General features: G+C 38.8%; 1 protein-coding gene across 1 annotated transcript; it reads left to right on the top strand.

Moving 5' to 3' along the window:
* The first annotated feature begins 7,803 nt into the window (after positions 1 to 7,803).
* Positions 7,804 to 20,184, top strand: LOC102808788 (adenylate cyclase type 10-like). Its single transcript, XM_085496133.1, has 14 exons — positions 7,804 to 7,955; positions 9,052 to 9,244; positions 9,347 to 9,433; positions 11,504 to 11,784; positions 11,894 to 12,102; positions 12,442 to 13,116; positions 15,083 to 15,227; positions 15,740 to 15,953; positions 16,786 to 16,923; positions 17,100 to 17,275; positions 17,380 to 17,530; positions 17,675 to 17,766; positions 17,969 to 18,081; positions 20,093 to 20,184. Exons 1-14 carry the CDS (start codon positions 7,804 to 7,806, stop codon positions 20,182 to 20,184), a joined length of 2,718 nt encoding a protein of 905 aa, XP_085352259.1.
* Positions 20,185 to 27,580: the final 7,396 nt, after the last annotated feature.

The raw sequence follows: 27,580 nt of genomic DNA, 5'->3' as shown, positions 1-27,580 counted from the left end.
TATGTATGTACGTAATTGGACTGTTCATACCATTCGTCTATGTATGCACGTAATTGGACTGTTCATACCATTCGTCTATGTTTGCATGTAATTGGACTGTTCATACCATTCGTCTATGTATGCACGTAATTGGACTGTTAATACTATTTGTCTGTGTATGATCATAATTGGACTGTTCATACCATTTGTCCATGTATGCACGTAATTGGACTGTTCATACCATTCGTTTATCTATGTACGTAATTGGACTGTTCATACCATTCGTCTATGTATGCACGTAATTGGACTGTTCATACCATTCGTCTATGTATTTACGTAATTAGACTGTTCATACCATTTGTCTATGTATGCACGTAATTGGACTGTTCACACCATTCGTCTATGTATGCACGTAATTGGACTGTTCATACCATTCGTCTATGTATGCACGTAATTGGACTGTTCATTCCATTCGTCTATGTATGCACGTAATTGGACTGTTCATACCATTCGTCTATGTATGCACGTAATTGGACTGTTCATACCATTCGTCTATGTATTTACGTAATTGGACTGTTCATACCATTCGTCTATGTATGCACGTAATTGGACTGTTCATACCATTCGTCTATGTATGCACGTAATTGGACTGTTCATACCATTCGTCTATGTATTTACGTAATTAGACTGTTCATACAATTCGTCTATGTATGTACGTAATTGGACTGTTCATACCATTCGTCTATGTATGCACGTAATTGGACTGTTCATACAATTCGTCTATGTATGTACGTAATTGGACTGTTCATACCATTCGTCTATGTATTTACGTAATTAGACTGTTCATACAATTCGTCTATGTATGCACGTAATTGGACTGTTCATACCATTCGTCTATGTATGCACGTAATTGGACTGTTCATACCATTCGTCTATGTATTTACGTAATTAGACTGTTCATACAATTCGTCTATGTATGTACGTAATTGGACTGTTCATACCATTCGTCTATGTATGCACGTAATTGGACTGTTCATACAATTCGTCTATGTATGTACGTAATTGGACTGTTCATACCATTCGTCTATGTATTTACGTAATTAGACTGTTCATACAATTCGTCTATGTATGTACGTAATTGGACTGTTCATACAATTCGTCTATGTATGTACGTAATTGGACTGTTCATACCATTCGTCTATGTATGATCATAATTGGACTGTTCATACCATTTGTCCATGTATGCACGTAATTGGACTGTTCATACCATTCGTCTATGTATGCACGTAATTGGACTGTTCATACCATTCGTCTATGTATGCACATAATTGGACTGTTCATACCATTCGTCTATGTATTTACGTAATTAGACTGTTCATACAATTTGTCTATGTATTTACGTAATTGGACTGTTCATACCATTCATCTATGTATGCACATAATTGGACTGTTCATACCATTCATCTATGTATGCACGTAATTGGACTGTTCATACAATTCGTCTATGTATGCACGTAATTGGACTGTTCATACCATTCGTCTATGTATTTACGTAATTAGACTGTTCATACAATTCGTCTATGTATTTACGTAATTGGACTGTTCATACCATTCATCTATGTATGCACGTAATTGGACTGTTCATACCATTCGTCTATGTATTTACGTAATTAGACTGTTCATACAATTCGTCTATGTATTTACGTAATTGGACTGTTCATACCATTCATCTATGTATGCACATAATTGGACTGTTCATACCATTCATCTATGTATGCACGTAATTGGACTGTTCATACAATTCGTCTATGTATGCACGTAATTGGACTGTTCATACCATTCGTCTTTGTATGTACGTAATTGGACTGTTCATACCATTCGTCTATGTATGAACGTAATTGGACTGTTCATACAATTCGTCTATGTATGCACGTAATTGGACTGTTCATACCATTCGTCTTTGTATGTACGTAATTGGACTGTTCATACCATTCGTCTATGTATGCACGTAATTGGACTGTTCATACCATTCGTCTATGTATGCATGTAATTGGACTGTTCATACCATTCGTCTATGTATTTACATAATTAGACTGTTCATACAATTCGTCTATGTATTTACGTAATTGGACTGTTCATACCATTCATCTATGTATGCACATAATTGGACTGTTCATACCATTCATCTATGTATGCACGTAATTGGACTGTTCATACCATTCGTCTATGTATGCATGTAATTGGACTGTTCATACCATTCGTCTATGTATTTACGTAATTAGACTGTTCATACAATTCGTCTATGTATTTACATAATTGGACTGTTCATACCATTCATCTATGTATGCACATAATTGGACTGTTCATACCATTCATCTATGTATGCACGTAATTGGACTGTTCATACAATTCGTCTATGTATGCACGTAATTGGACTGTTCATACCATTCGTCTTTGTATGTACGTAATTGGACTGTTCATACCATTCGTCTATGTATGCACGTAATTGGACTGTTCATACCATTCGTCTAGGTATGTACGTAATTGGACTGTTCATACAATTCGTCTATGTATGCACGTAATTGGACTGTTCATACCATTCGTCTTTGTATGTACGTAATTGGACTGTTCATACCATTCGTCTATGTATGCACGTAATTGGACTGTTCATACCATTCGTCTATGTATGTACGTAATTGGACTGTTCATACAATTTGTCTATGTATGCACGTAATTGGACTGTTCATACCATTCGTCTATGTATGTACGTAATTGGACTGTTCATACCATTCATCTATGTTTGCACATAATTGGACTGTTCATACCATTCGTCTATGTATGCACGTAATTGGACTGTTCATACCATTTGTCTATGTATGCACGTAATTGGACTTGTCTGTGTTCGTCTATGTATGTACACAGTATTTCATAATCTTCAGTTCAATTTGGTTTCCCATTTTGGTCTCCAGTTATTGGTAGTAAAGTAAACATGGCGGCACGGCTTATGATGCACTATCCAGGCAGACTGTCTTGTGATTCCGAGACCTTTCATCATTCCAAGCTATCTACACATTTCTTCACTGAATTAGGACATCGTGAAATGAAAGGAGTTCAAAACCCAGGAATCATACGTGAATTTGTTGAAACAAAAAAGTAAGTTCCATAATATTGTACAGTATATAATTGAACATGCCGTAACTTATACCGGGTATGTAGATAAACAATGCCATAGTTTCATATAAATAAATTTATAATTTCATTTCAGAAATTCTAAGAAACAACTCGAAAACATTAATGAAAACGAATTTCCTTTACTCGGTAAGCAATATATGTACTGTCAAATACATGCTCCTGATACGTTTTTTTGCCACACGATTGAGCAAAAAGTTTTACCCTTGGCCGCACATGTTTGATTATTTCAAAACGTTAAACTAGTATCTACTGTCAATGGTTGTATTTTGTAGGCAGTTCAAAATTGTTAATTATTCATTTGCATACTTTTCTTTTGCATAAGCTTCGTTCGTTTGTTTCATTTCTCCACTGCGCATGTTTATTGTAGCCAATTCGCTTCGTTCTGTTTACATGCACTGTTTACATCGCACGCTGTTCGTGCCCAGTCATTTCTGTTTGGGTTATTTTCATTTTACTTTCTCGCTATGCCAAGAAGTAAGCGGCGCTCAACATGCTCTGGCTGCCAGCTCGATGTGGAAGCTCACACCTGGGGCAAGCACGGAAAATTCTGCACCGGTCCACCGCCGGAGGAAGAGAATTGCCGTTCACCGAACAGCTCAACTGCCGTTCCTAAATCGTCTCCTTCCACCTCAAAGCACTGACGTCACTCGCCCACAGTCTCACACACGGAACCACATGGATATTTTGACGAGTTTTCAGATGGGGTGAAGACGACCAAGCCGAGTTAGCTATTTTGCAGCGCCGGAAACAATCCTTGTTGGCGAGAATCGTGAAGCAAAAATTACAGGCGGAAATCTCTCAGCTAGAAATGGAATTCAAAAGTTGTTCCTTGAACGCACATCCACCAACCACATGCCTATCATCCACGCGCCAACAGGGCACATCGCCTTCTGATCACCAAATCTCTGACATTTCACTAGCGGAACTGCGCAAAATGACGAATCTCCGATCGCAGGTTGATCACGATTTGTCACCATACTTCGACGCCATTGGAGCGAACAAAGGACACAAGGCTGAGAACAAAGGAACAGCCGGTGAGTACATTATTCGCGACAGTCTCGTTAATTCCTCCGGGCGTCACGCCGGGAAAAAGTTGCCTGGTTTGAAATCTCCTGAACAGTTTGTTCCATCATTCTTTTCTTCACATGAACTGAAATACGACGACTTATCACTTGAACAATTTCTACAGGGCTACACGCTCTTACTGCAGGACCCATCCATGCCCAAAGCAGAACAAAAGGGCCGGTTACGTCTCCTGCATGATTTGTTTGTTAAACTACCATTGTACAAATGGCCCATTGTCCGAAGCTATCAAGCGGCAGTGGCTCGTTTAATCGATGATAACAGACGTACATGGGACAGCGATTACTCAGACGTGAAAGAACTGTTTTTCGATTTCTCAGCCGACAAGTTGAAATCAGTCACCCAGAAACGGATGACAATCAACGGCAACAGAAATATCTCCAACCCGGACAGTTCGCCCGTATTAGTGTGCACAGCTTCAATGAGAAAGGTTCTTGCTCATTTGATCCATGCAAATTTAAACACATTTGCAATCATTGCTATGTCACCCGCAATCGTTTTAATAATCACAGCGAAAAGGACTGCAAACAGAAATCAGCCACGTCCATGTCACCTCTGCACCACAATAAACCAATCTCCTCATGACTCCATGCGCAGCCCTCAGACACCACGTCAACGACTTGTGACCTCCCCGTTAGATCAACGCCTATACACGTATCTCTGGACGCTAGCGTTATCTCGTTCGATTCGGTTAGCAACAACATCACCGGGTCTGACCCAACACTTTCAGTCATCACAAGTGTGTCAGGGGGCTCCACACCTACGCCACCAGCAGCTACATCACCGTTGTCACTTACGCATACGGCATTACCCAAGCTCAGCACCACAATCTTCATCGATAATAACAAGTTCGAATCCCTCGCTCTCGCCGGTCAGTCAGCAACCACACTGACATCAAGCATGATCAAAGCGCCAACATCGCAGGCGGTCCTCAGCGACATCAACTTCGACCCCACACTTCATCACAACACAAGCAGGTCGAGAGCTACACACTCGTCATTGACATCATCATCAACTACAACAACAACAACAACTTTTCCATCATCAGCTGATCATTCGTCACCGTCGCCCAGTCCGATCTCTGTGCCGCCAGATCACATTATTTCTAACATTGATGGCAGTATTGCACAACATTACATTGATTTACATCGCAGAATCTCCGCTTCAGGCCTTTATAACTTTCAAGGTTGTTGCATCCCGGTCTCTTCCGGTCTGAACATTCAGTCTTGGCGCCATCTTCTACGCAATTACGACACCGACATCTGCGACTTCTTAGAATTTGGTTCAACTACTCGCGCGACTTTCTTCCTACTTTGCACGCAACGAATCACACCTCGGCTTTACATTTCGCTGAGCACGTGGACAGTTTTCTGGAATCGGAGCTATCTCTCGGCGCATCCATTGGACCGTTTGACACTTTGACACTTGTCTCACCCGCTCATTACCTCACCATTAATGACCGTGGCTAAGAAGGGCTCATCTTCCTGTCGCGTGGTCGTGGACTTAAGTTTTCCAGAAGGCTACTCGGTCAACGATGGCATCCCAGGGGACAGTTACATCGGGGATGATTACAAGCTCAGACATCCTACAGTTGACTCCATGTTAGATCGCATCCGTACACTTGGTTCCGGTTGCCTCCTTTACAAACGGGACTTCAGCAGGGCATACCGACAACTTCGCGTGGATCCGGGAGACTACCACCTTCTCGGCTATTCTTGGAAAGGGAAATACTACTTTGACGTTTCACCATCTTTCGGGTTACACACAGCGGCCTTAATGTGTCAACGGTCAACCAATGCAGTGCGTCACATCCTACGCAACCAAGGGCACGAGGTGATCAATTATATCGACGATTTTGGCGGAGCCGAGTTACCAATCAACGCTACTGCGGCTTTTGAGAGTCTATTTTATTCATCACAGTCACAGTCACAGTTTATTCATCCTTGGTAACTTGTAGCATTTTCTTTTTCGCTTCTGAAGGAAGGAAGCTCCGCTCGCCGCTCTGGACCACCAGGCGTCCCGCTCACTCCACTCAGCTTTTGCTTCCGGTTCATTGCGGAACATTACAACTCAATGGCGTGCATTCTTCCTCTTCTGCCGTTTCTTTTGCATCCAGCCAGTTCCGACCACAACACGAACGATTATTCGCTACACACAGTTCCTTGCCCGCTCGTTTTCAAGCAGGGCATCTATCTGCAACTACCTCAACGGTGTTCGGCTGCTGCATCTTTTCGTCACCGAGACCCCACCTTCACTTGACTCATTCGAACTGCGCCTTGTCCTCCGGGGAATACAGCGTGTAACAGCGCACCAGCCTCGCCGCAAGTTGCCTATCACACCGGATATCCTTCTTCGAATTCATCGTCTCTTGGACTTTACAAGCCCGCTGCACGTTACGCTGTGGTCCGCTTTCCTCATCGCATTTTTTTCGTTCCTGCGTAAGTCCAACACTAGTGCCCCCTTCAGATACAGCTTTTAATGCCCGCATTCATCTCTCGTGGGGCAGCGTCGGATACAACACCACAGGTTTGATCATTCGCATCACATGGTCTAAAACCATACAGTTTGGCGAACGGGTACTGCACATTCCTATCCTGGCTATCTCTGGTTCCGCCCTCTGCCCAGTATCAGCCTACAAGCAGAAGCTCTCCTGTTTCTTGCACCGTCATCTACCGGCAGACTGCATCCTTTGATCTACCAGTCTTTTGTTCAACATCTGCGATCATTGCTCAGCTCCACAGGGCTGGACCCAAACAGCTACTCCAGTCACAGCTTTCATCGTGGAGGGGCCTCCTTCGCATTTCAGTCGGGAGCAGACCCTGAAGCAATTAAAGCGCAAGGCGACTGGCGCTCACAAGCTTACCTGCTGTACATGAAATCCTCATTCGGTCGTCGCCTCAGGACAGCATCATGCATTCGCGCTGCTATCAAGTCTGGCCAAGTCGATCTGACACTTTGAACATTTGCTTTTGGCGGCTTTCATTTTTGGCCTTTTAATGCTGTATTTCAACCACCCACCCACCCATGAATAATTAACAATTTTGAACTGCTTACAAACTACAACAATTATTCAATGGCAAAGAACGAACCCGACTCAAGCGAATTGGCGGCAAAAGAAAATAAAAAGTTAGTTTTATTCTGTTGAATCTAAAATTACATTTCCGGCATACAGCGAAATACAGTAAATATTATTGATAATATTACTTTTTTAATGGAATTGCATTTTTGATACAAATAGTTCTGCAACGTGTTAGCTCATTTGGCTTCAGTTACCAAATATGTCGGAAACTCCAGGACTTTATCATGAATCATAAGGGATCTCCATCAGAGATCATTTCGGTGTCAAACTCAGATTGTAAATGTATCTATTGACATTTTTAGAGACAGCATGTACTGGAATATGGTCTTTGCTGATATGTTTAACACATCATGTTTTTTAATTTCTGTTATGCTTTTCTGCTCTTTAGTAATTTATTTTTGTTTTATGAGCTGGACCTCGAAATACAATTATTATTATTATGATAATCATTTCAAGGTCGGGAAGTAGAAATGAGACAGTTCTTGGATGAACTTCACCTGATAACTGAACACAGAGAAAAGGGGGAACACAGGCGAGTCATGGTATATGAAGGTGAGCCAGGTATTGGAAAGACCCGGATGATAGAAGAATGTATCCGCCAGGCTACAGCTGAACAAATACGGTATGCTTTATTGTACAGAACCCTTCAGTACCATTGTCAATTTTGTCAGCTTGTTAGTTCCCGTTCGGACGCAGTCCGAAAACGGGGACTTATGTTTTGATCTCCGTGTGTCAGTGTGTGCGTGCGTCTGTGCGTGCGTCCGGACCTGTATCTTAGAAATGCCTGGACCAATCACAATCAAACTTTACACATACATCATACATGATAGTATACATACACTGTATGCACGTTGATTTGTTTCACGATCTGATTCAAGATGGCCGAATGGCGGCCATTTTTGTGCTGAAAAATCATCAAAATCAAGAATTTCTCGGCTGTTTACAGATGGATTTTGTTCAAACTTGGTATATACATTAGACACTATGGGACCTTAATGTAAATAATTTTGTTTTTCAGATAAGATTCAAAATGGCCGACTGGCGGCCATTTTGTTTTAATGAATGTGGTTCTCATGCCATATCTCTGACTTGCTTTCACTGATTATGTTCAAATTTTAAATTTTCAATATACATCATGTCATAGATAGACAGATATATTGGTTTGACGATCCTATTCAAAATGGCCAAATGGTGGCCATTTTTGTGCTAAAAAATCATCAAATATCAAGCATTTCTGGATGGATTTCGTTCAAACTTGGTACATATGTTAGACATTACAGGTTCCTGATGCACATCATTTATTTTTCAGATCGGATTCAAAATGGCTGTCTGGTGGCCATTTTGTTTTAATGATTGGGCTTCTAGAGCCATATCTCTTACATGCTTTGACTTCAAATTTTATATATTCGTTATACATCATGTTATATATATACATGTATTCAAAATGGCTGATTTTGAATGCTGTTCCAGAGCAATATCTCTCAATATGGACAAGTACTTTTTTGACGATCAGATACAATTGTCAATCATTTTAATGTTAAAAAATCATATTCCTGACATGGTTATATTCCAGCTATATTACTATAAACAAAACTATATATCTTAAATTTGATAACTAACGGGGACTGTGCCATGCATGGCTTGTTGAATTTGTTTTGTTCCTGTCAGTGATCTATCGAACGAACTTTTCTTCATGTATTGTTTGTATTTTGCTTCAGCGTGGTTCCGTGTTCTTTGACTCTGCACGATTCCAGTGCCCCATATCGCGCAGTGACTGCTCTAATGGAATTACTCTTGGAAATAGAAAATTGCACTAATCACGTGGAGAGAGAACATGTGGTAATGGAACATATCAAAGAAGAATGCCTCAAAGAAAGCCTTTGCTTACTTAATGATCTGTTAGGCCTAAAGGTAATTTACATATATTCAACTGACCAATGATTAACATGTTATGTTGTGGGTTCGACTAACACTTTATGACGTGTGCCAATGTATGGTTTCTATCTACTTTAGTTTCCCTCAGGTCCCAAGTTTGTACACATGTCATGTAAGGACAGAACAGACGCACTTCACCATGTGTTAGTTTCTTTAGTTCACCAGGTATGTGATAAAATGTATATATCTATATATTTGTAAGTCGTAATGCAATGAGTACTTTTGGTACAACTCGACAAAGGTTAACACAGTTATATTCAAGTCGCCCGGTCAGGTTTAATAACATATTTTCAAACCTATCAAAGTTGTCAAGGCATTAAAGTGTAACTGAATTGGGACAATTGACTTTTTTTGTGTGCAAAATTTATTTATAAACAACATTATGAAAAAAAATCAAGTGAAAAGGGTATATAAATTGGGTAAACAGTCAATGATATTCCGAAATCGCGCCACGCCCCCCTCTCCCATCACCTTCGAGTTTTTTCGGCATTACGAGTGTAACCGAAATGGCGCCACCAACGGGAGCATAAAGCATGAGCTAGCTGCAGACAGGATTGTTTATCATTTTCCATACGCACGCGTTTCGTAAACATATACAACAAGTTACCAAGATCGAGAATTCTTACGAGTTACCATCATATACAACGAGTTACCACAATCGTTTTCATGGGGAAACGCTGTGTTGTTGGCGGGTGTAGTAACACACACGGCGATCGCGTAAGTCTTTATGGGTTCCCAAAAGATTCGAATTTATGACATCAGTGGACCAAAGCCGTCAAGAACACCAGGAAACATTGGGATGGATCTTCTCCATATACCGTTATTTGCAGTGTCCATTTTACGCCCGAATCATTTGTTGATCCACCATCTGGATTCGTTATGAATTATTTGGGTTTCGGGAATAACTGTGTAAATAACCAGAAGAATAATATTTTCCATGTAGAATATGAATATTAATTTGCTTGAAAAGTTTAGAATGTATTCATGTTATTATGCCAGAGTCGAAATAACTAGATCGATCGTGGAACAACAACAACAAAACACAAAATGGCGATTGGAAAATGTAAGCACTGGACGCATTCACCGTTCACGTACTTTGTGTCTTTACATGATTTCTTCAGAAGATCAAGAAACTGAAAATTGCACACTGATATGTGTTTAGAATTTGGATGAACAAAAGACAGAAACTGGAAACCAAGCCGGTCACGATGTTCAAACTCTGTGTCACGGTCATTTTGGGAAGGTACACGATCACCCACATCGCGTACTTTTCTTGCAGGTTCAAACCTGTATGGGCCAATTTGTCCCTGGCACTCTAAAACAAAATCGTGACATCTCTCATTGTCATCATACTCTTCGATTTCATAACTCTCGTCAGACGATAACATAGATTCCGTGTCGCTTTCCGAGCACTGCATACGTATAGCGGCCATTGTGAGACGATGACAAGTTCCCCCCGTGACGTCACAAAGTACCCTTGTATGCTAATTAGGTACTCTAGTTGGAGCCTCGCTCTGAGTCGACCAAGAAACTGAACGTGGGCGTGTCCTTATCCAGAACATTATTATTGATCGTTTACTTAATTTATGTACATTTTTCACTTGATTTTTTTTCATAATGTTTTTATAAATAAATTTTGCACACAAAAAAGTCAATTGTCCCAATTCAGTTACACTTTAAGGTGGCTCCATACTGTTTCACGAAAGTCTTTGGATTTTTATATTTCACTAATAGATTGCTTAATGCTGTGCAAAACGATTCGAGGTACGAACCTAATTTTTAGATACTATTACTGTATGTGGATTTCGGAGTTCATACAAAAAGAAAACTATGACCTGTTCAATTAGAACAAATCTGCGCGTCCACTTCGGACCCATCAAGTTTGGTAAACTGTATTGAGCAACCTTAAAACTGAGGATTTTATTGGCAGATGAAGTAGAAACATTTTAAAATGACGTCAGCGAGCACCACATTCGTTAATTGGCTGGTAGGATTCAACAGATATTGAAATTCATAAATAGTTATACAAAACTGGCCATGCCTGTGGCAGAGGTACTTTTACGTAATGGGAATGGGGAGGAGATTGATTTGACTGAAGACACATTACGGCTAGGGAGAGGGTGGTTGAATCTTTACATATACACTGTGTTCAAAATACAACATACAAATTTTTTTCTGGAATGGTAGTTTAATATGTAATTTAATTAATGTAGTATGTCTGTTGGTTTTTCGCAGTTTACCATTGACACTTGTGTCATTTTCGTGGTCGACGATGCACATTTCATTGACAAAGACTCGTGGGATTTCATCACAGATCTTGCGGAGGATTCATCCGCAGTCTGCCTTCTTGCAATGAGACCATTTCCACCCAATAAAGCGTCATGTCCTTCCGCAGCAAAGGTACTGCAGAACCCCGCTACATTGCACATCAAGCTGCACGGTATACCACAAGAATACCTGGAAGAGTTGGCCTGCCAGATTCTTAACGTTATCGCGATTCCCAAGGAATTGCTGAAGTGAGTTTTAATGAAATATAATTGAATAACATAGTGCTAATTGAGACTCGATCTGGCTACATGTATTTGTCAAGCATAACTATTTTTCTGTAATTTGTTTCCAATATAGGATTTTACAAGAGCGTAGTCATGGCCTTGCTTCATGGTGTGAACAACTCATCAACGACATGTTTATCAGTGCCAAAATAAAAGTCATACAAGGCACAGAAATTAATCACGAAGAAAGTGAAACAAATACTCAGGAAAGGACCACCAAAGTGTGTGTCATTTCACCCAATGTCAATCTCAGTGAGATTCCAGTCCCTGACTCAATGACGGGTAGGTTTATAAGATGTTATGACCCAAGAAATTTGTTTCTGGTTTTTGTATCAATGATAGTGTTCATGAAATGGGCCATCTTTGGTCCTGCAAGTAAATAAGCAGAATACAATTTACAAGGTAAATACTATGTTAAATCAAAGTGAACATGTAAACACGTCTTTGTCCTATTTACGTACAGGTTGTCCTGGTTCTAGCCTGGCAAGGTCGCGTGAGCTCCCCCCCCCCCCAACGCAGTGCTCCAAACCTGAGGTCTGATGCCGTTCAGCCAGCGAGGGCACCACTCACACCTACATGTCAGGCTTTCCTGGTTCTAAATTCATTAATTTTCCGTTCCAGGTATGTTACTTGCTAAAATAGATCGGCTGAAATCTGCTGATCAAATGGTTGTCAAATGCGCTGCAGTGCTAGGATTGACTTTCACTCCAAGTTTGTTAGAAGTCGTTGTTCCTAACACTAGCAGTAAGCGAATACGAATGGCACTGCATTCGCTGATGCAGTCTCGTGTATTTGAATGTGCCACGCCCAAGACTCACACTAACAGTGAGTTTAGCAGCATAAATTATCATGGTCATCACAATAAACTCTCATCTCGCGTTGAGTGTCACTGTCTTTGTAGCTTGGAGAGCACGGTGGATGATCATTCCAACATTGCCAACTGCAAGTTGTTACGTTTTAGGACCTCTATGATGCAAGAGGTTGCGTACACACTGTTTTTAAACGAGCAAAGACGGTCTCTGCATGAACAAGCAGCCTTGTTTCTGGAGTCGCGAGCACACAAGTGTAGATCATGTGGCGGTGGTGAGTGTGTACCACATTACCAGTCTCTCTCCCACGACATGACGGTGACTACTAAACCGGATGATCGGAGGAATTCCAAGTCAACATCGAAAGGCGAAACCTCATCTGGTTCAGGGTGGCGAGCAAAGTCTCGGTCTAACAAGAAAAATCGTGTTTCTAACAGGATATTCCAAGCAGACACACGTGGCGGACTTGGTATTCTCGATGAGCAAGGTAAGTCAATAGAAGCAAAGGAGCAAGACAAAATATGTTAAGTTTGAAGGAGGCATACTAACATCGAATGAAGGAAAAAGTCATAGCATTTGAAACAGTTTTTAAAAGATAGGAGAGTGAGTATGTATGTGCACATGTGTAATACAGCTGAGAAACGAGGATTACCAGTTGAAAAAGATGATGTTTTAAGAGAAAATGATATGGTATGTATGTGTTTGTTGCTGAGTAAGTATGACCGTGACATAGTTTTTGAACTCCCAAAAATACCCCCCCCCCCCCCCAATATGAAAGTACGGTATAAAGCTATAGCTATATGTGTTTTTCAGTTCTTGCTTGGGCATCATGGTGTACACATTTTCAGAGGCTGATGATAGATGATGATGGTTCTATCATTCGTAGGCTGCGAGTTGGAAACACGAATGAGCAGTGTACTCGCGTTACTAATCATCACTGCACAAATCAGCTTTGCATACCACTTATTTGCATATTCGAATATGTTTGAACTACAAGTCCCTGTCGGTTAAAACAGTTATGTTTAAGTCACCCAGTTAATTTAATCATTTTAATAACACGTTTTACAACCTAAATCTGGAAGAAATGTTCGGTTATTTAATTTAAAAAATGCCTTATTTGCCATATAAAGCCAGAAATATTATTGAAATATTCACCAGAAGAATATAAACATGATGTTTGGGTATCCCTTTGAGTGAAATTAGTATTAGTTATTATTATACGTAAACAGAACGTTGTTTCTTCCCTGTTTTAGTGTATCACATGCGCCATTTCACTACAATAACATTACCTTGCAAAACGTAGTCCGCATTTACGTTTTTACAGAAGTCGGACATTAATAGATAGTTCGGTTGTCACGTACATTTTTTTCGACTTTTTGTTTAGATTCAGGTGTTACAACTCTGAAAAAAATGACCTTGCGTAGTGAGGTGATTGACCACAAAATTTAATTTAATTGGGGCACTATTGCGTAAAACGCAAGATTTATGGCAAAGAGATTTCGGTGTACAAAATCTTTAGTTTTTTCCAGTTTGTTGACCCAACGTCACGCAATATGCGAAAACGCGCAAACAAGAATTGATAATTCAGGAATCAAGAATTTTCATGGACATGCATCATAACATGTATAATGTATGTACCAATTTTGAACAAAAACTGATAAAGTATGGCAAATTACGATATTTAAAAAAAAATAGCTGCCAGTCGGCTATCTTGGAATCGAATCACTAAACCACTGCATGTGCATATGACCCACATACAGTTCTAGTCACATGCAAAGAATGTACGGATTCGGTCCAGAAGGTTCGGTAATATTACTCTGGACGGGCATATGGAGATCGTATTATAAGTCCATGTTTCGAATTTCGTTTGAGCAGGGACTATTAATAGATCACAATGTCAATCGGCGTTATTACTTTGTGAAATATAGGAAATCATATCTGTAGGATCCTCACTAAATCAACGAATCAAACATCACCTAGGGCACCTGCAACTTGATATAAAATCAATATGAAATAAAACTGGTCATTCATATTTCTACAGTCGCAATTGATTATTCACAGATACTATGTACAGGTGTTGAAATTAACTGGCGATTGTTGAAATATTTGATCATTCCAAATGACGTAATCGTGGAAATACATATATTCGAACAGCCACTCTTATTAAAACTATAGACACTATAGCATTTCACAAACATAGTATTTTGATACCATTGATCATAATATTATTGTGATCCGAGCACTAAATACATCTACTATAAAAGTTAAATGAATGAAATCAAATAAATGCATCCTAAATATCACAAATAAAATGTTGTTGTTATAGTTTAGAAATGTCGCTTTTGAATTGAACAGTAAATGGTTTAAAATTCACGTTAAAAGATTCATATCGTTAAATTGCGATGATCTCGTCTACAAGAAGGGTATGTAACCAGATGTATTTAAATATTCAGATAACCTAGCGCCTCGTCGAACTAGCATCCTTGACAGTGTCAGAAAGTTTTTCCGGAGAAACAACCAAGTAGATGATGACGATGATCAATCAAAACTCGCGGCAGCAAGTGCAAGGCGAAACAGGAGAACGTCTCTCGAACTCAGGTGAGAAACGATGTTTATATATCGAAAAAAAATGACTACAATTATTTGAGGATTCTACATGTTTGTAACAAACTTGTATGTATAGTAGCATAGAATAAGATAAATGTATCAAACAAATGTTTGATTGTGAGTGATACACCTCCATGCTTTGTTTTTTAAAGTCTGAAACTATCTGAAGCTAGTAGACCTGCATCTGCAGCTAATATACATCAGACGTAAATGGCCGTCAAAATCTTGTTGTGAAGGAAAGAGTCACAAATAGTCATAGAGGCCCACTGTTCCAAATCCGTAGTTACATAGATCAGTAGAAGAGTAGACGCGATGACGAGAGAGAATGAATAACTACTAGTATTTAAGGGGCAATGAAAAAAAAAGACGCTCTTTCGCTCAAAATGATATCTAGGCGCCCATTTGCATCTACGGTCAATAGAGCTTTAATGACGTTTGTCTAAATTACAAGCCATGGAATTGTTTGGATTATGTTTACTGATGTTTGCCTGTATTATTGCCAGTGACAATCTGAAAAATAACATTGGAGGTGACGTAATTAGTGAAGAATTGATGTATCGCGAGATCGATTTACGTGACTGTGAATGCCCACAAGTGTTAGCCTCTGTTTATCCACAATTGGTGAGGCATTGGAAAGCTGCCAGCAACACTGCAAGGACCATTCACTTCTTGACGGAAGCTGGTGGCGCAGCCGTTGCCACTCATAACAATATGGCGGTAGGTCACAAAATACAGACACACACACACATACATACATGATTGTGTTTTTACACTCTCTGTTTCACCTTTGTCATTTATATAACAAAAATATGAAACAGATTATATGGTTTTTATTTTGTGAAAGGTGGTTCAATGTTTGTATGTGTGTCCAATGTCTGTTTTTCGGATTCGACATGCCTGACCAATTCATTCAAACTTGATATTGACATTACTTATGGTGGATAACTTTCTGATTCAAGTCATTTTGTTTTGTGATTTGATTCTAACTGATTGTGTTCAAATTTGGTACAAAATCAAGGTATAGTGTTGTGAAATTTAATTGACTGGCAGACATTTTTGCCCATAAAGCATGCCATCATCCATTTGTCAGGCATGGATTTTATTCCAGCTTTGTATGAACAGCAGATACAATTTGATTCTAAATTGCCAACTTGCGAGCGTGTTGGTTATATTTGTTATGTGTCTTTACCATTAATCCGAGACGCCTTTGCAGATCTTGCTCAAAGTTAATTGTCACAAATACAAATGTTAATTCTGTCTGACAGAGAATATGTTTTTGACAATGACTTGTAAATCAAGTATCAGAATTATTACAAACTTTGTGAAGCATGTACATCGTGTAAAAAAGATGGTGGTAACTATATGTAAAAATACGCCACATGGCATTCCAAGCAGCGTGGAGGGATTCAAATTTATGCACTTAACCACTTTGCCATTCAAATTGATACTAAAAAATACACCTGAATAGTAGCTATGCGTAATGCCGTTTCATGATGGGTGATACTTATGTCAGTGATGAACGCCGTCAAATAGTTTATTGCCTTCACAGGGGCTATCCTATCTACTAGAAGTACATCACATGCTGAAATCTCTAGAAGCTGGTAAGAAACCGTTTCCAGACGACCCTGAAGAAAAACCAATTATAGAGGACGAAACAAAAGCCAGAGTCGAGAGACTTATAGGGCAGGTGATTATATATGAGTACAGTTTAATATTAGATTGTACATGAACGACAAATTGAATGATTGAGAAACAACTCGGACAATTACATAGGACGTGCAAAATTAAACTTGTGTTTCACGCAATTTGCCCCGCTCAGCTGTTTTCTTGAGTATAATTCCTTCTTCTGTTTGTTCTTCCAAGGCATTGTTTCACATGGGGAGGCTGGAAGAAGCAATGCCTCACCTTAAACGTGCTTTGAAGGTGTTGGGCAACAAACAACCAACGACTAGAATGGGTGTATATTTCCGACTAATGGTTGAAGGCTTCATTCAATGTTTGCACTTGAAAAACCCGCATAAATACGTTGGACGTGCATCGTAAGTCCTTTACATAGATATAATAGTTGTTCACTGTTTTCACTGAATTGCGATGAATACTAGTAGTCATTTTGCTAGTCTTAAATTGTTATCCACCCATACAGGGTCATCGACTGTAATAGATTCGTTGAACAGGCTCGTTGTCTATCCCATGTGTGGCATGGATACCACGAAGCACATGATGACACATGGGCGTTGTTAGCGGCTCTACAACACGTAAACCGTGCGGAGAAGGCAGATGATGATTTTCATGATGTAAGTGCGTCATCATTATATCACATATTTGAAAAGTGCTTTCAACATTACTGATCTTTTTTGTATACACTAGTGAATGTAACATTTTATTTTAATATCATTAAAACAGCGTATAATCAGTTTGTTTTTTGTTCTGTTTGTCAGTTGATGGAAGGATACTGCATAATGATGGAATCCTGTCATGCCCTGCTTTGGTTCCGTCGGGCCTTAGTCTACGAAGAGTTGGCTTTGAACAGGTACGTCACATGTCAAGTGTCAACCCAAACACGTATTAGGTTAAAAAAGTCAATCGAGACACATTCAAGCGACGTTGTATTGGATCGTGAAAGAGTGTAGCTATGTATATATTCCTGACTATTCTTACATGGACATATTGTTATTGTTATATATTGTTAAAGAAATACTTGTTACTGAGCTCTGTTTTTTTTCTTTTAATAGAAGTCTTGAAATTGGCAAGCTTTCAACTGATCTCTCCACATTAGGTCATCTGTATTCTGTAGTAATGTCACTGCGTTTAGCTGATGGACGCATACAGAAAGCGGTGGAAGCAGGTAAAGTCGGTGTAGTTTAATTCGGCAAATACTATTCGACGGAATCCGGAATTCCGACAGGAATTAGGTACAGAATACTTGGCAAAAATGCGATGTTGTCAACTGGAGCGCCCCAACGATCCTTCTGATATGATACCTTACAGTTTGATACTTACTATATAATTATTATTACCTGCACTAATGTGAAGTAGTGTTCAGTGATGTATGTAACTACGGTGAAACTAGTGAACGCTACCCCCAGCAAAACGCCAGAGAAGCTAATGAACCCTATTTTAAAATAAGCACAACTCTCCTATATTTTAGTCAATTCAATGAAAAAAATATTAAGCAATTATTATTATATATATTGAAATATAAGTGGTCTTTTCGGTCTAAGTCGTTAGTATTTAATTTAGCTTTAACTAGTTTTCGCAAGCGAGTTTTGTTTTCGATATTTTATGCTGAACACTGTTCACAAATGGATGAATTATAAATATGCAAGACATATAAAGGCCAGCCAGTACGTGTATGTTCATACACTGATGTATTCCATCGATCGTGTATGTGAAAAAATAGATTCAACATGTTTTAGCATTCTAAACATTGAACTATAGCGATCAATGAAATAGAGAAATAATTAAAAATGATATAATGATCGCTATAGTTCAATGTTTAGAATGTTAAAACATGTTGCATCTATTTTTTTCCATATGCTTCGGTTATACTTGATGGCAGAATAAACAGTCAAATGTGAATGCAAAAACACGGTATGGTTTATTGCTGGATAAACTGGCATAGAAACATGTAACACATGTAACAAGGAGCCCCGAAACTCCGAAACTAGCCCTTTATATAGGTGCGTATTGAAAGTGAGAAAAAACACGTACTCTGGAAATACAAATGTAAGTACGCGGGAGAAAAAGATACAATACAGAGTAAAATGATTGGCTGAAATTAAATGATTTTAATTGGTCGAGAATTACTCAAGTTCAGGAGAACACAAATTGAACTTGTAACTTCTGATCTAGTGTGATTTTCACTAAAGTTCAGATTAAATCTTTGAGTCTGACGTTGGCGGCATCTGTGGCGTCATGATGTGATCTGCGTTGTGGCAATGGTATAACATCTGTATTTCCACTGGATTTCATCATGCATATTAGTGATACCATCTGTGGCAGTGGGTTGCGTTGTGTCATTGCTGGATGATGTCAATTCCTTTGATACAATTTCCAGCGGGAACAATTTATGAATAGGGCGGGACATATGACCATTGGAAGTTTTCACCTCAGCTGATCAAGTCCATCTTTGCCGTAAACTAGACTGTTTACTATAGCAAGTTGCCACTTTAATCGGCGATTAATGTCGTTGTGTATTATGACAACATCACTTTAATACTATAATAGTATTGTTCTCTGTACCGGTAGGAGGGTGATGTTCGCATAGTGCGGTGAGATATTCTGTCTGCCATCGACGCCAGAATTGTATGTGCAGACAAACTAAATGTTCATATCGTTTGTTGACTTTCGCACGACTGTCATAATCGGGGTCATAGAGTTCATCGTCGGTAATGTTTATGTACGGTAACTGTGTCAATGACCGGCCGTTGAGCAGATGAGACGGTGTCATACTGACGTTGTCTTCGATGCTGGAAGACACGTATGTTAATGGACGATCATTAACAGTACTATGGTAGAAAGTTCGTCAAAGGTGATTAGCGCACGGCCCAATACCTTTTTGATGGCGTTCTTGGTTATGCCGATTAACCTTTCCCAGAATCCTCCGAACCATGGAGCTCGTTTCGGGATGAACGTTCACTCGACGCGATGCGAAGCGAGATATTCAACTTCTGAGGTATCAAGTAGGTTGCGTATTTCTTCCGCGCGGATATATAAGTGGACGCGTCTTGCAGCGAAGCGCAGGAAAGTGTGTGGAAGTATCTTTGTTGACAGGTCGGGTATAACTTCCAAATGGACGGCGCGTGTCACTGCACAAGTGAATAAGCAAACGTAGGCTTTATTTCTTTTTCCATAAGGTGTTTTGGTTATGAGACTACCAGTGAAGTCAACTCCACACACGGCAAATGGGGGCATCATATTTACGCGATATGATGGTAACGGTGCTTGAACGGGGTTGGAAAACGGTTTTCCATCGACCTTGCGACACGTCACACAACTGCTCAGTATACTCTGTACAACCTGGCGTATTTTGGGTATCCAGTGTTGTTGCCGAATCTGGGTCACTGTAGACTGGACACTAGAATGTTTATTTAGTTCGTGTGCTTTCATCACAATTAGTTGTGTATATGCATGGTATGACGGTAACAGAATCGGGTATTTCGTCACATAGTCAAGCGGTGCGTTGTGGATACGACTTCCAAAGTGAAGTCCTTCTCATCCAGAAATGAAATCAATTGACGAACGAGCGGTCCGAACTTGCGTCGTTGTTCGTGTAACGCCTGGATAGTATCCCCGTAATGTTCAGATTGGACATTTCTTGTCCACAGAAGTTCTGCGTTCTTGAGTTCTGTTGATGTGATTATATCATTGTTATTGCCTGAGTTTAGCTGGCGAGTGATTTGTTTTATACGGTTAACAAATCCCAGTACGTAGACACTGTCACACGTAACAGTTTATCGAGTGAATTATACCTGGAAATGTCAATAATACGTTGATTGCCGGAGTTGTCACTTTCATCAGTCGCTTGACGATCGGTTTGTGCGTTGATGACTGGCGAAGTAGTATCCAGGTTGACGAGGTCGTCATCTTCCTCCGTGATGTTGACATGTAGTTGAGTAGCATTGTTCATATCCCATATTGGCCACATTTGTTGATCTGGTAACCATGACGGCCCATAATTCCATTTGGTGTTTGAACAGAGGTCATTAGCTGATATAACTCTTGTTGTAAGTCCGCGGGGTTGTCCACGGTTGGACAGTATTTATATTCTTGTGTGAAGTCGCGTATTTCTTGCACTCTATTTTGAACAAATACTGGCAACTTCTTACTGCTATTAATCCAATGCAAGGTCGCTTGACTGTCGGACCACAGGAAATGTTCAGTTATATTGAATTTGTCCGATAGAGCATTCAGTACGAGTTTACAGAGTCTCGTAGCGATCAGTGCAGCCATTAACCCCAATTTCGGCAGAGATAATTTCGATTTAGGGGCGACTCGTGTCTTTGACATGACAAGAGCCGTTTCGTGCTGGCGACGGAGAAACACAACAGCACCATAAGCGGAAGTGCTCGCGTCTGCGAAAGTGTGCATTTGATGCCTATCATCTGGTGAAGTCTTGTCAAAATGATTCCGGTTGATTTGATTATCACGAGCAGTGGTTAAATCCTCAGCAATTAAGGTTCATTGTTCGTAAAGTTTGGGACTTAGTGGTTCATCCCACTCCAATTTCAACTTCCACAAAAGTTGAATAAATAGCTTGGCGTGTACCAATACCGGTGAAATTAATCCAAGCGGGACGTATACACTCGCTGTAAAACTTACAATGTCACATTTTGTAATAAACGACTTGAGGTTGACTGTTAACACGAGAATGTGTCAACACGTCAGGTGTAATTTTCCAACGCATACTAAGCACAGAAACTTCATCGGCGGGCTCATTTGTTATCTCGTGTAGCAAGTTCACACAAATCAGGAGAATTCGATGACCAAGCACGTAAATTAAATCCACACAAATTCATGAGGCTCGTAGATTCACTGTAGTATTTAACAGCATCTGCTTCCGAATAGACCCCATCAATGAAATTATCGACATAGATGTTGTCTTTCATTTGATTTGCAGTATTAATATCACAGTTATTATCCAAATGAGTTTTGATCACAGCATTCAGGATAAAAGGTGGGCACATAGCACCAAACAGATTTAAATTGATACACTTTGAGTGGACTGTCAATATTGTTCACGTCTGTCAGCCACAGAAATTTGGTGAATTTCCGTTCATTAGGATGCAGTCTCACGTTAAGGAATGCTTTCTCAATATCACTACAGACCGCAATATTGTTAGCACGGAATCTCATTAAGATGGCTGGCAAATCATTAATCATAGAAGGTTCGGTTCGGAGACAATCATTCAAACTCGGGGAATTAGCGTTTCGGCGGCATGAACGATTAATCGTACACAATGCGAATCGGGGTTGTAGTAGAGTCCTTTGCTACCGAGCGATGTGGTAGATAATGTCCGATAGTATTGTCATCATTGTAGACTTCTTCGATGAAGTCGCGGTTGAGTTGATGCTCAATGATAGAGTTGTATGCGTCGAGTACATTATAACTACGCCGACGATATACTACTCGGTACTTACACCACAATTTTGGGGTACGTTTATCTGTTAATCCCCACCATCTTTATCAAGTTACGTAACTTCTGTCCACCCCAGCGTCTTCTGGATGGTTTAAGTTACCAATGAAATATATTTCGAGATTGTTTCATTATTTTTGCAAGCAATTCAAATATTACAAGGTTTAATCATGAACGAAATACTTTCCAATCTTTTGATTTGACATAATTGGTCGGCACGGAAAAACAGAAACAGGGATATATTCTTGTTCTTGCTTACACATAGCATGGTTTATAGTTCCATGCACCACGATTAGTAACCGTGCATGCACATAGTAACGTGTCACGGCATCGGGATGTCAGTGAGTGGTTAGAACATAAATAACGCATTACTATACAACTTGACACACAAGTTTCATTCGGAAACAACGCTGTTTTTATTTCAATAAAATGTTTAGTATCTGATATTGCTATTAATCCGATATTAGTGGTGGTTTGAAATTGCACATAACAGGCATCGCACAAACCTCCTAACATTTTTCACACACTTCTGTAACACGCTTTTAGTTACTGACAGGGTTATTTTTCTGTTTGGAAGATTAATGTACACACAAAATAAGAGTCGTAAAATACATGTATAAATTAGGGAAATGCACGAATGAGGCATGACATCGTATGAGCTGCTCTGGACATGATTATAGATCGTTATACCACACAGGAAGCTGTAATGGCAATGTCCAAACATCGTCTATGCATCACCGTACTGCTATCGCACTTTTTTTTCGGCGGTGACGATCTGCGGCATTGTGTTGTTTCGCAGTGTATATCACTCATGGTATGAAACTTGGGCCATTAGATCATATCATTAATAAATTTAAATAAATTAGTTGTCCGAATTATTAGTAACATGGTAGTATTGTATCTATAACCATAGAATCGAGCCCGTCTATGCTAAAACCATCAAAACAGTATTACACCATACCATGTCATTTCCGTACCTTCAGGCAACCCAAGTCCCTAGCATGAAGGTTTCACCACAATGGTATATGCGATCCCGTCCACGGATTGGCAGAATTTTGTAACGCAAATAATGAACGAAATTACAGCGATTTGTACCAATCCTGGATCGTTTTTGACTCCCATGTGCGAAGCACATAATGGGAGTCTTTGCAGTTAGTGTGACTGTGTGTGTGTGTGTGTGTGTGTGTGTGTATGTGTGTATGTGTGTATGTGTGTCCGACTGTTCCACTTCTATCTCAAGAACCATACATCGGTTTTTGATGAAACTTGGTGCATAGATGCTCTGGGCCAATGCGCAGATTTGATTAGGTTTTGGTAAAAATCCATGCTCGTTAATTACCTAATTTGCATGATAATTAGCTGATTTTTAGCTGTTCTATGACTTCCACTGATATCTAAAGAACCACTCATTGGATTTTGATGAAACTTGGTACATAGATGCTCTGAACATATGCGCAGATTTGATTAGTTTTTGGTAACAATCCGTGCATATTAATTACCTAATTTGCATGATAATTAGCTGATTTTTAGCTGTTCTATGATTGTTCCACTGATATCTAAACAACCACTCATTGGATTTTGATGAAACTTTGTACATACATGCTCTGAACTAATGCTAGGTTTTGATTAGTTTTTGGTAATAATCCGTGGATACTAATTACCTAATTTGCATAATGATTAGTCAATTTTCGTTTTTTCCACTGATATCTCAAGTACTAATCATCACATTTCAATGAAACTTGGTACATAGATGTCATATGACACTGTACAGACCTGATAGTTTTTATGGTAATATCAGTACATATTAATTACCTAATTTGCATAATTAATTAATTTTCAGCATTTGATATAAGTAATGAGCATTACATTTCAATGAAACTTGGTACTTACATACTCAAGGACTATGCAGAGATTGATTGTTTCCAATAAATATTTGTGCATATTAATCACCTAATTTGCATAATTAATTAATTTTCAGCATTTGATATAAGTAGTGAGCATTACATTTCAATGAAACTTGGTACTTACATACTCAAGGACTATGCAGAGATTGATTGTTTCTGATAAATATTTGTGCATATTAATCACCTAATTTGCATAATGATTAGTCAATTTTCGGTTTTTCCACTGATATCTCAAGTACTAATCATCACATTTCAATGAAACTTGGTACATAGATGTCATATGACACAGCACAGACCTGATAGTTTTTATGGTAATATCAGTACATATTAATTACCTAATTTGCATAAATAATTAATTTTCAGCATTTGATATAAGTACTAATCATCACATTTCAATGAAACTTGGTACATAGATGTCATATGACACTGTACAGACCTGATAGTTTTTATGGTATTATCATTACATATTAATTACCTAATTTGCATAATTAATTAATTTTCAGCATTTGATATAAGTAATGAGCATTACATTTCAATGAAATTTGGTACTTACATACTCAAGGACTATGCAGAAATTGATTGTTTCCAATAAATATTTGTGCATATTAATCACCTAATTTGCATAATTAGTTAATTTTCAGCTTTTCCACGGGTATCTCAAGTACTAATCATCGCATTTCAATGAAACTTGGTACATAGATCCTTTAGGACTATGCAGAGACCTGATTAGTTTTAGGGCAAATAATTGTGCATATTAATTAACTAATTTGCACATTAATTTTCAGCTTTTCTACTGATATCTAAAGTACTAATCATCACATTTCAATGAATCTAGAATTATGCAGACTCAATTAGTTTCCGGTAAACATTTGTGCATATTAATCACCTAATTTGCATAATTAACCAACTTTCACACTGATATCTCAGGTACTAAACATCACATATCAATGAATGTACATGGATGCTGTAGGACAATAGACAGACCTGGATAATTGTGGGCGAAAATCTGTACATAGTAATTACCTAATTTGCATAATTAACCAATTTTAAGCTTTCACACTGATATCTAAAGTACTAATTATTCCATTTCAATGAAACTTAGTACAAAGATGCTCTAGGACAATGTACAAACCTAATTAGTTTGGGGTAAAAATCTGTTCATATTAATTCCCTAATAAGCATAATAACTCATAATTTTTTGGTTCTAATCACATTTCAATTAAACTTGGAAACATAGATTTTCTGTTCTGTTTTCTGCGCAGACCTCATTAGTTTTACACTCAAATCTGTTCATATTAATTTTCTGATTTGCATAATTAGTTTTCAGCTAAGTAATTTCGAATTATATTTAATGTGTCTCCAATACTCTCAGCACATGGGAGTTCTTTCTAAGCTTTCTTTGATTACCATTTTTATCTTTGTTGACAGCGGCATTTCAGCATTTCTGGGCTATTGGTTAAAAACAGCAGGGAGGCACCTTGCATCCTCTATGAAGGCACGGCATTGCACGTTTTTATATTTGTGAATTTTTAGAGAATTGGTGATATTAGTTCAATGTACTAACATTTATCAAGCACGGGTGAAAGTTCGGGCTGTACCTTTTAAAAGGTACGATCCAGTACTTTGAACGTTGCCACAGTTGTAGCATCCATCCTACTTGTCAGCTATCCCGTTCACCTGTTCATAGATAATATGATCCGTTTTCGTAAATTATGTGAGTTGTTTAAAATAGACATATTATGTAAGGATCCTTGAAGCAAAGCGTTATTTATCACAAGAAATTCTGCATTGGGAACATTTTAGTTGCTAAGCCCATCCTATCGATATGAAAACTATGACATTGAGATGGTAATAATAATAACTTTATTGAAATCGTATCCACAATGGGGTATTGATAAATACAATAAAGGTAATGTATATAAAAATAATGACAAAACAAAATTACAGATATAACTAAAACTACTAGAATACATAACAGTTAGAGAAAAGAAGATAATTTATAAAGACATGTATAGTAAAAACAGAAAATAGTGTTTCTTTGTTGTGAGGCAGCTGGTAATCTTTTTTTAAAACTGTCTTCCCTCATAATAAAGCAATGGTAAATAAATTTGCTTAACTCTTTCAATATTTGATTATCTTTTAGTTTTAGTATGTTTATAAAATTTTCATAGTCAGTAATTGTCATGGAGTATGTTGTGTTTATTGAAGAGGTCATCTCTCTCTTTTTTGTAGTAATTGCATTGTATAAGGAAGTGTGTTTCATTTTCGATCTGACCATTGTTGCATATTAAGCATGTTCTTTTGTTCAGATCAATATTTTTGTGTCTTCCTGTTTCTATTTGCAGTGTATGTGCACTGATTCTTAGCTTGGTCATCGCCGACCTGTGTTTTGGATTAATAGTTTCCAGATAATTTTCAAAGGTGAAATCTTGTTTTATTTCTCTATAGGTTCGTAGTTTATTTTTGTGGTTTCCGCCTTTGTTATCATCATGTAGTGATTCCTTGACATTTTTTTGATATAGCAGTTGCAGTTTTCTTTAAATCTAAAGATTAGATTGTCATGGTTATCACTGCTTTTATTCCATACGTCACTCATGTTTAATAATTTGAGTAGACGTTTAATACTTGATACCCAGTTGTAGGTGCCTGTTTCATCAGTTTTTACACATAGTCTGTAACATTCATTGACCAGTGTATTTTCCGGTTTATTTGTAAAGACATTCCACACGGTAAACAAGTAAAAGGCAAAGACAAGTTTATAGAGCAAAAAACGACTTACATACATACACAAACTACAAAACTAATAAAATTACAGTTTAAAAATATACAGTTCATAAGAAACTACAAAATTGGGCAGGGGGCCCACTTCTACCCACCAAGGCAGCACGTGCCCCCCTGAGCAAAGGATTTCGGGATCCAAAAGAAGGAGGGGGAAAACCTGTATGAGGCTGCCCGACCTTGAAATGGGGGTCAGGATGAAATCCAATGCCCAGGCTGGTGGGAAGAAGCTAGCCAAAAAAAAGAGGGGGACGAAGGGGATGGTGGTGGGATAACGAGCGAAGAGAATACAATGCTTGAGCAGTGACACGTAAAAAACAATGAATGAAAACTGCTGAACAAAAGAAAACAAATGAGGTAGGGACGCTACAGTCCGCGTGCACAAGCTGGCTATGATTGGCTGGCGAAAAGAAGCTGATTGGTTGACAAAAATGTGAACTGATTGGTCGAAATAAACAGGCTGTGATTGGCTGAGAGCGGAGGAACCAGAATCCTAAAATGTACCAAGCTCAAGGGTTCCATGTTT

Source organism: Saccoglossus kowalevskii, chromosome 2, assembly GCF_978046115.1.
Source record: "Saccoglossus kowalevskii chromosome 2, keSacKowa6.1, whole genome shotgun sequence".
NCBI lineage: Eukaryota > Metazoa > Hemichordata > Enteropneusta > Harrimaniidae > Saccoglossus > Saccoglossus kowalevskii.
The sequence above is the reverse complement of the archived record's forward strand: the minus strand, read 5'-3'. Positions and strand labels throughout refer to the sequence as shown.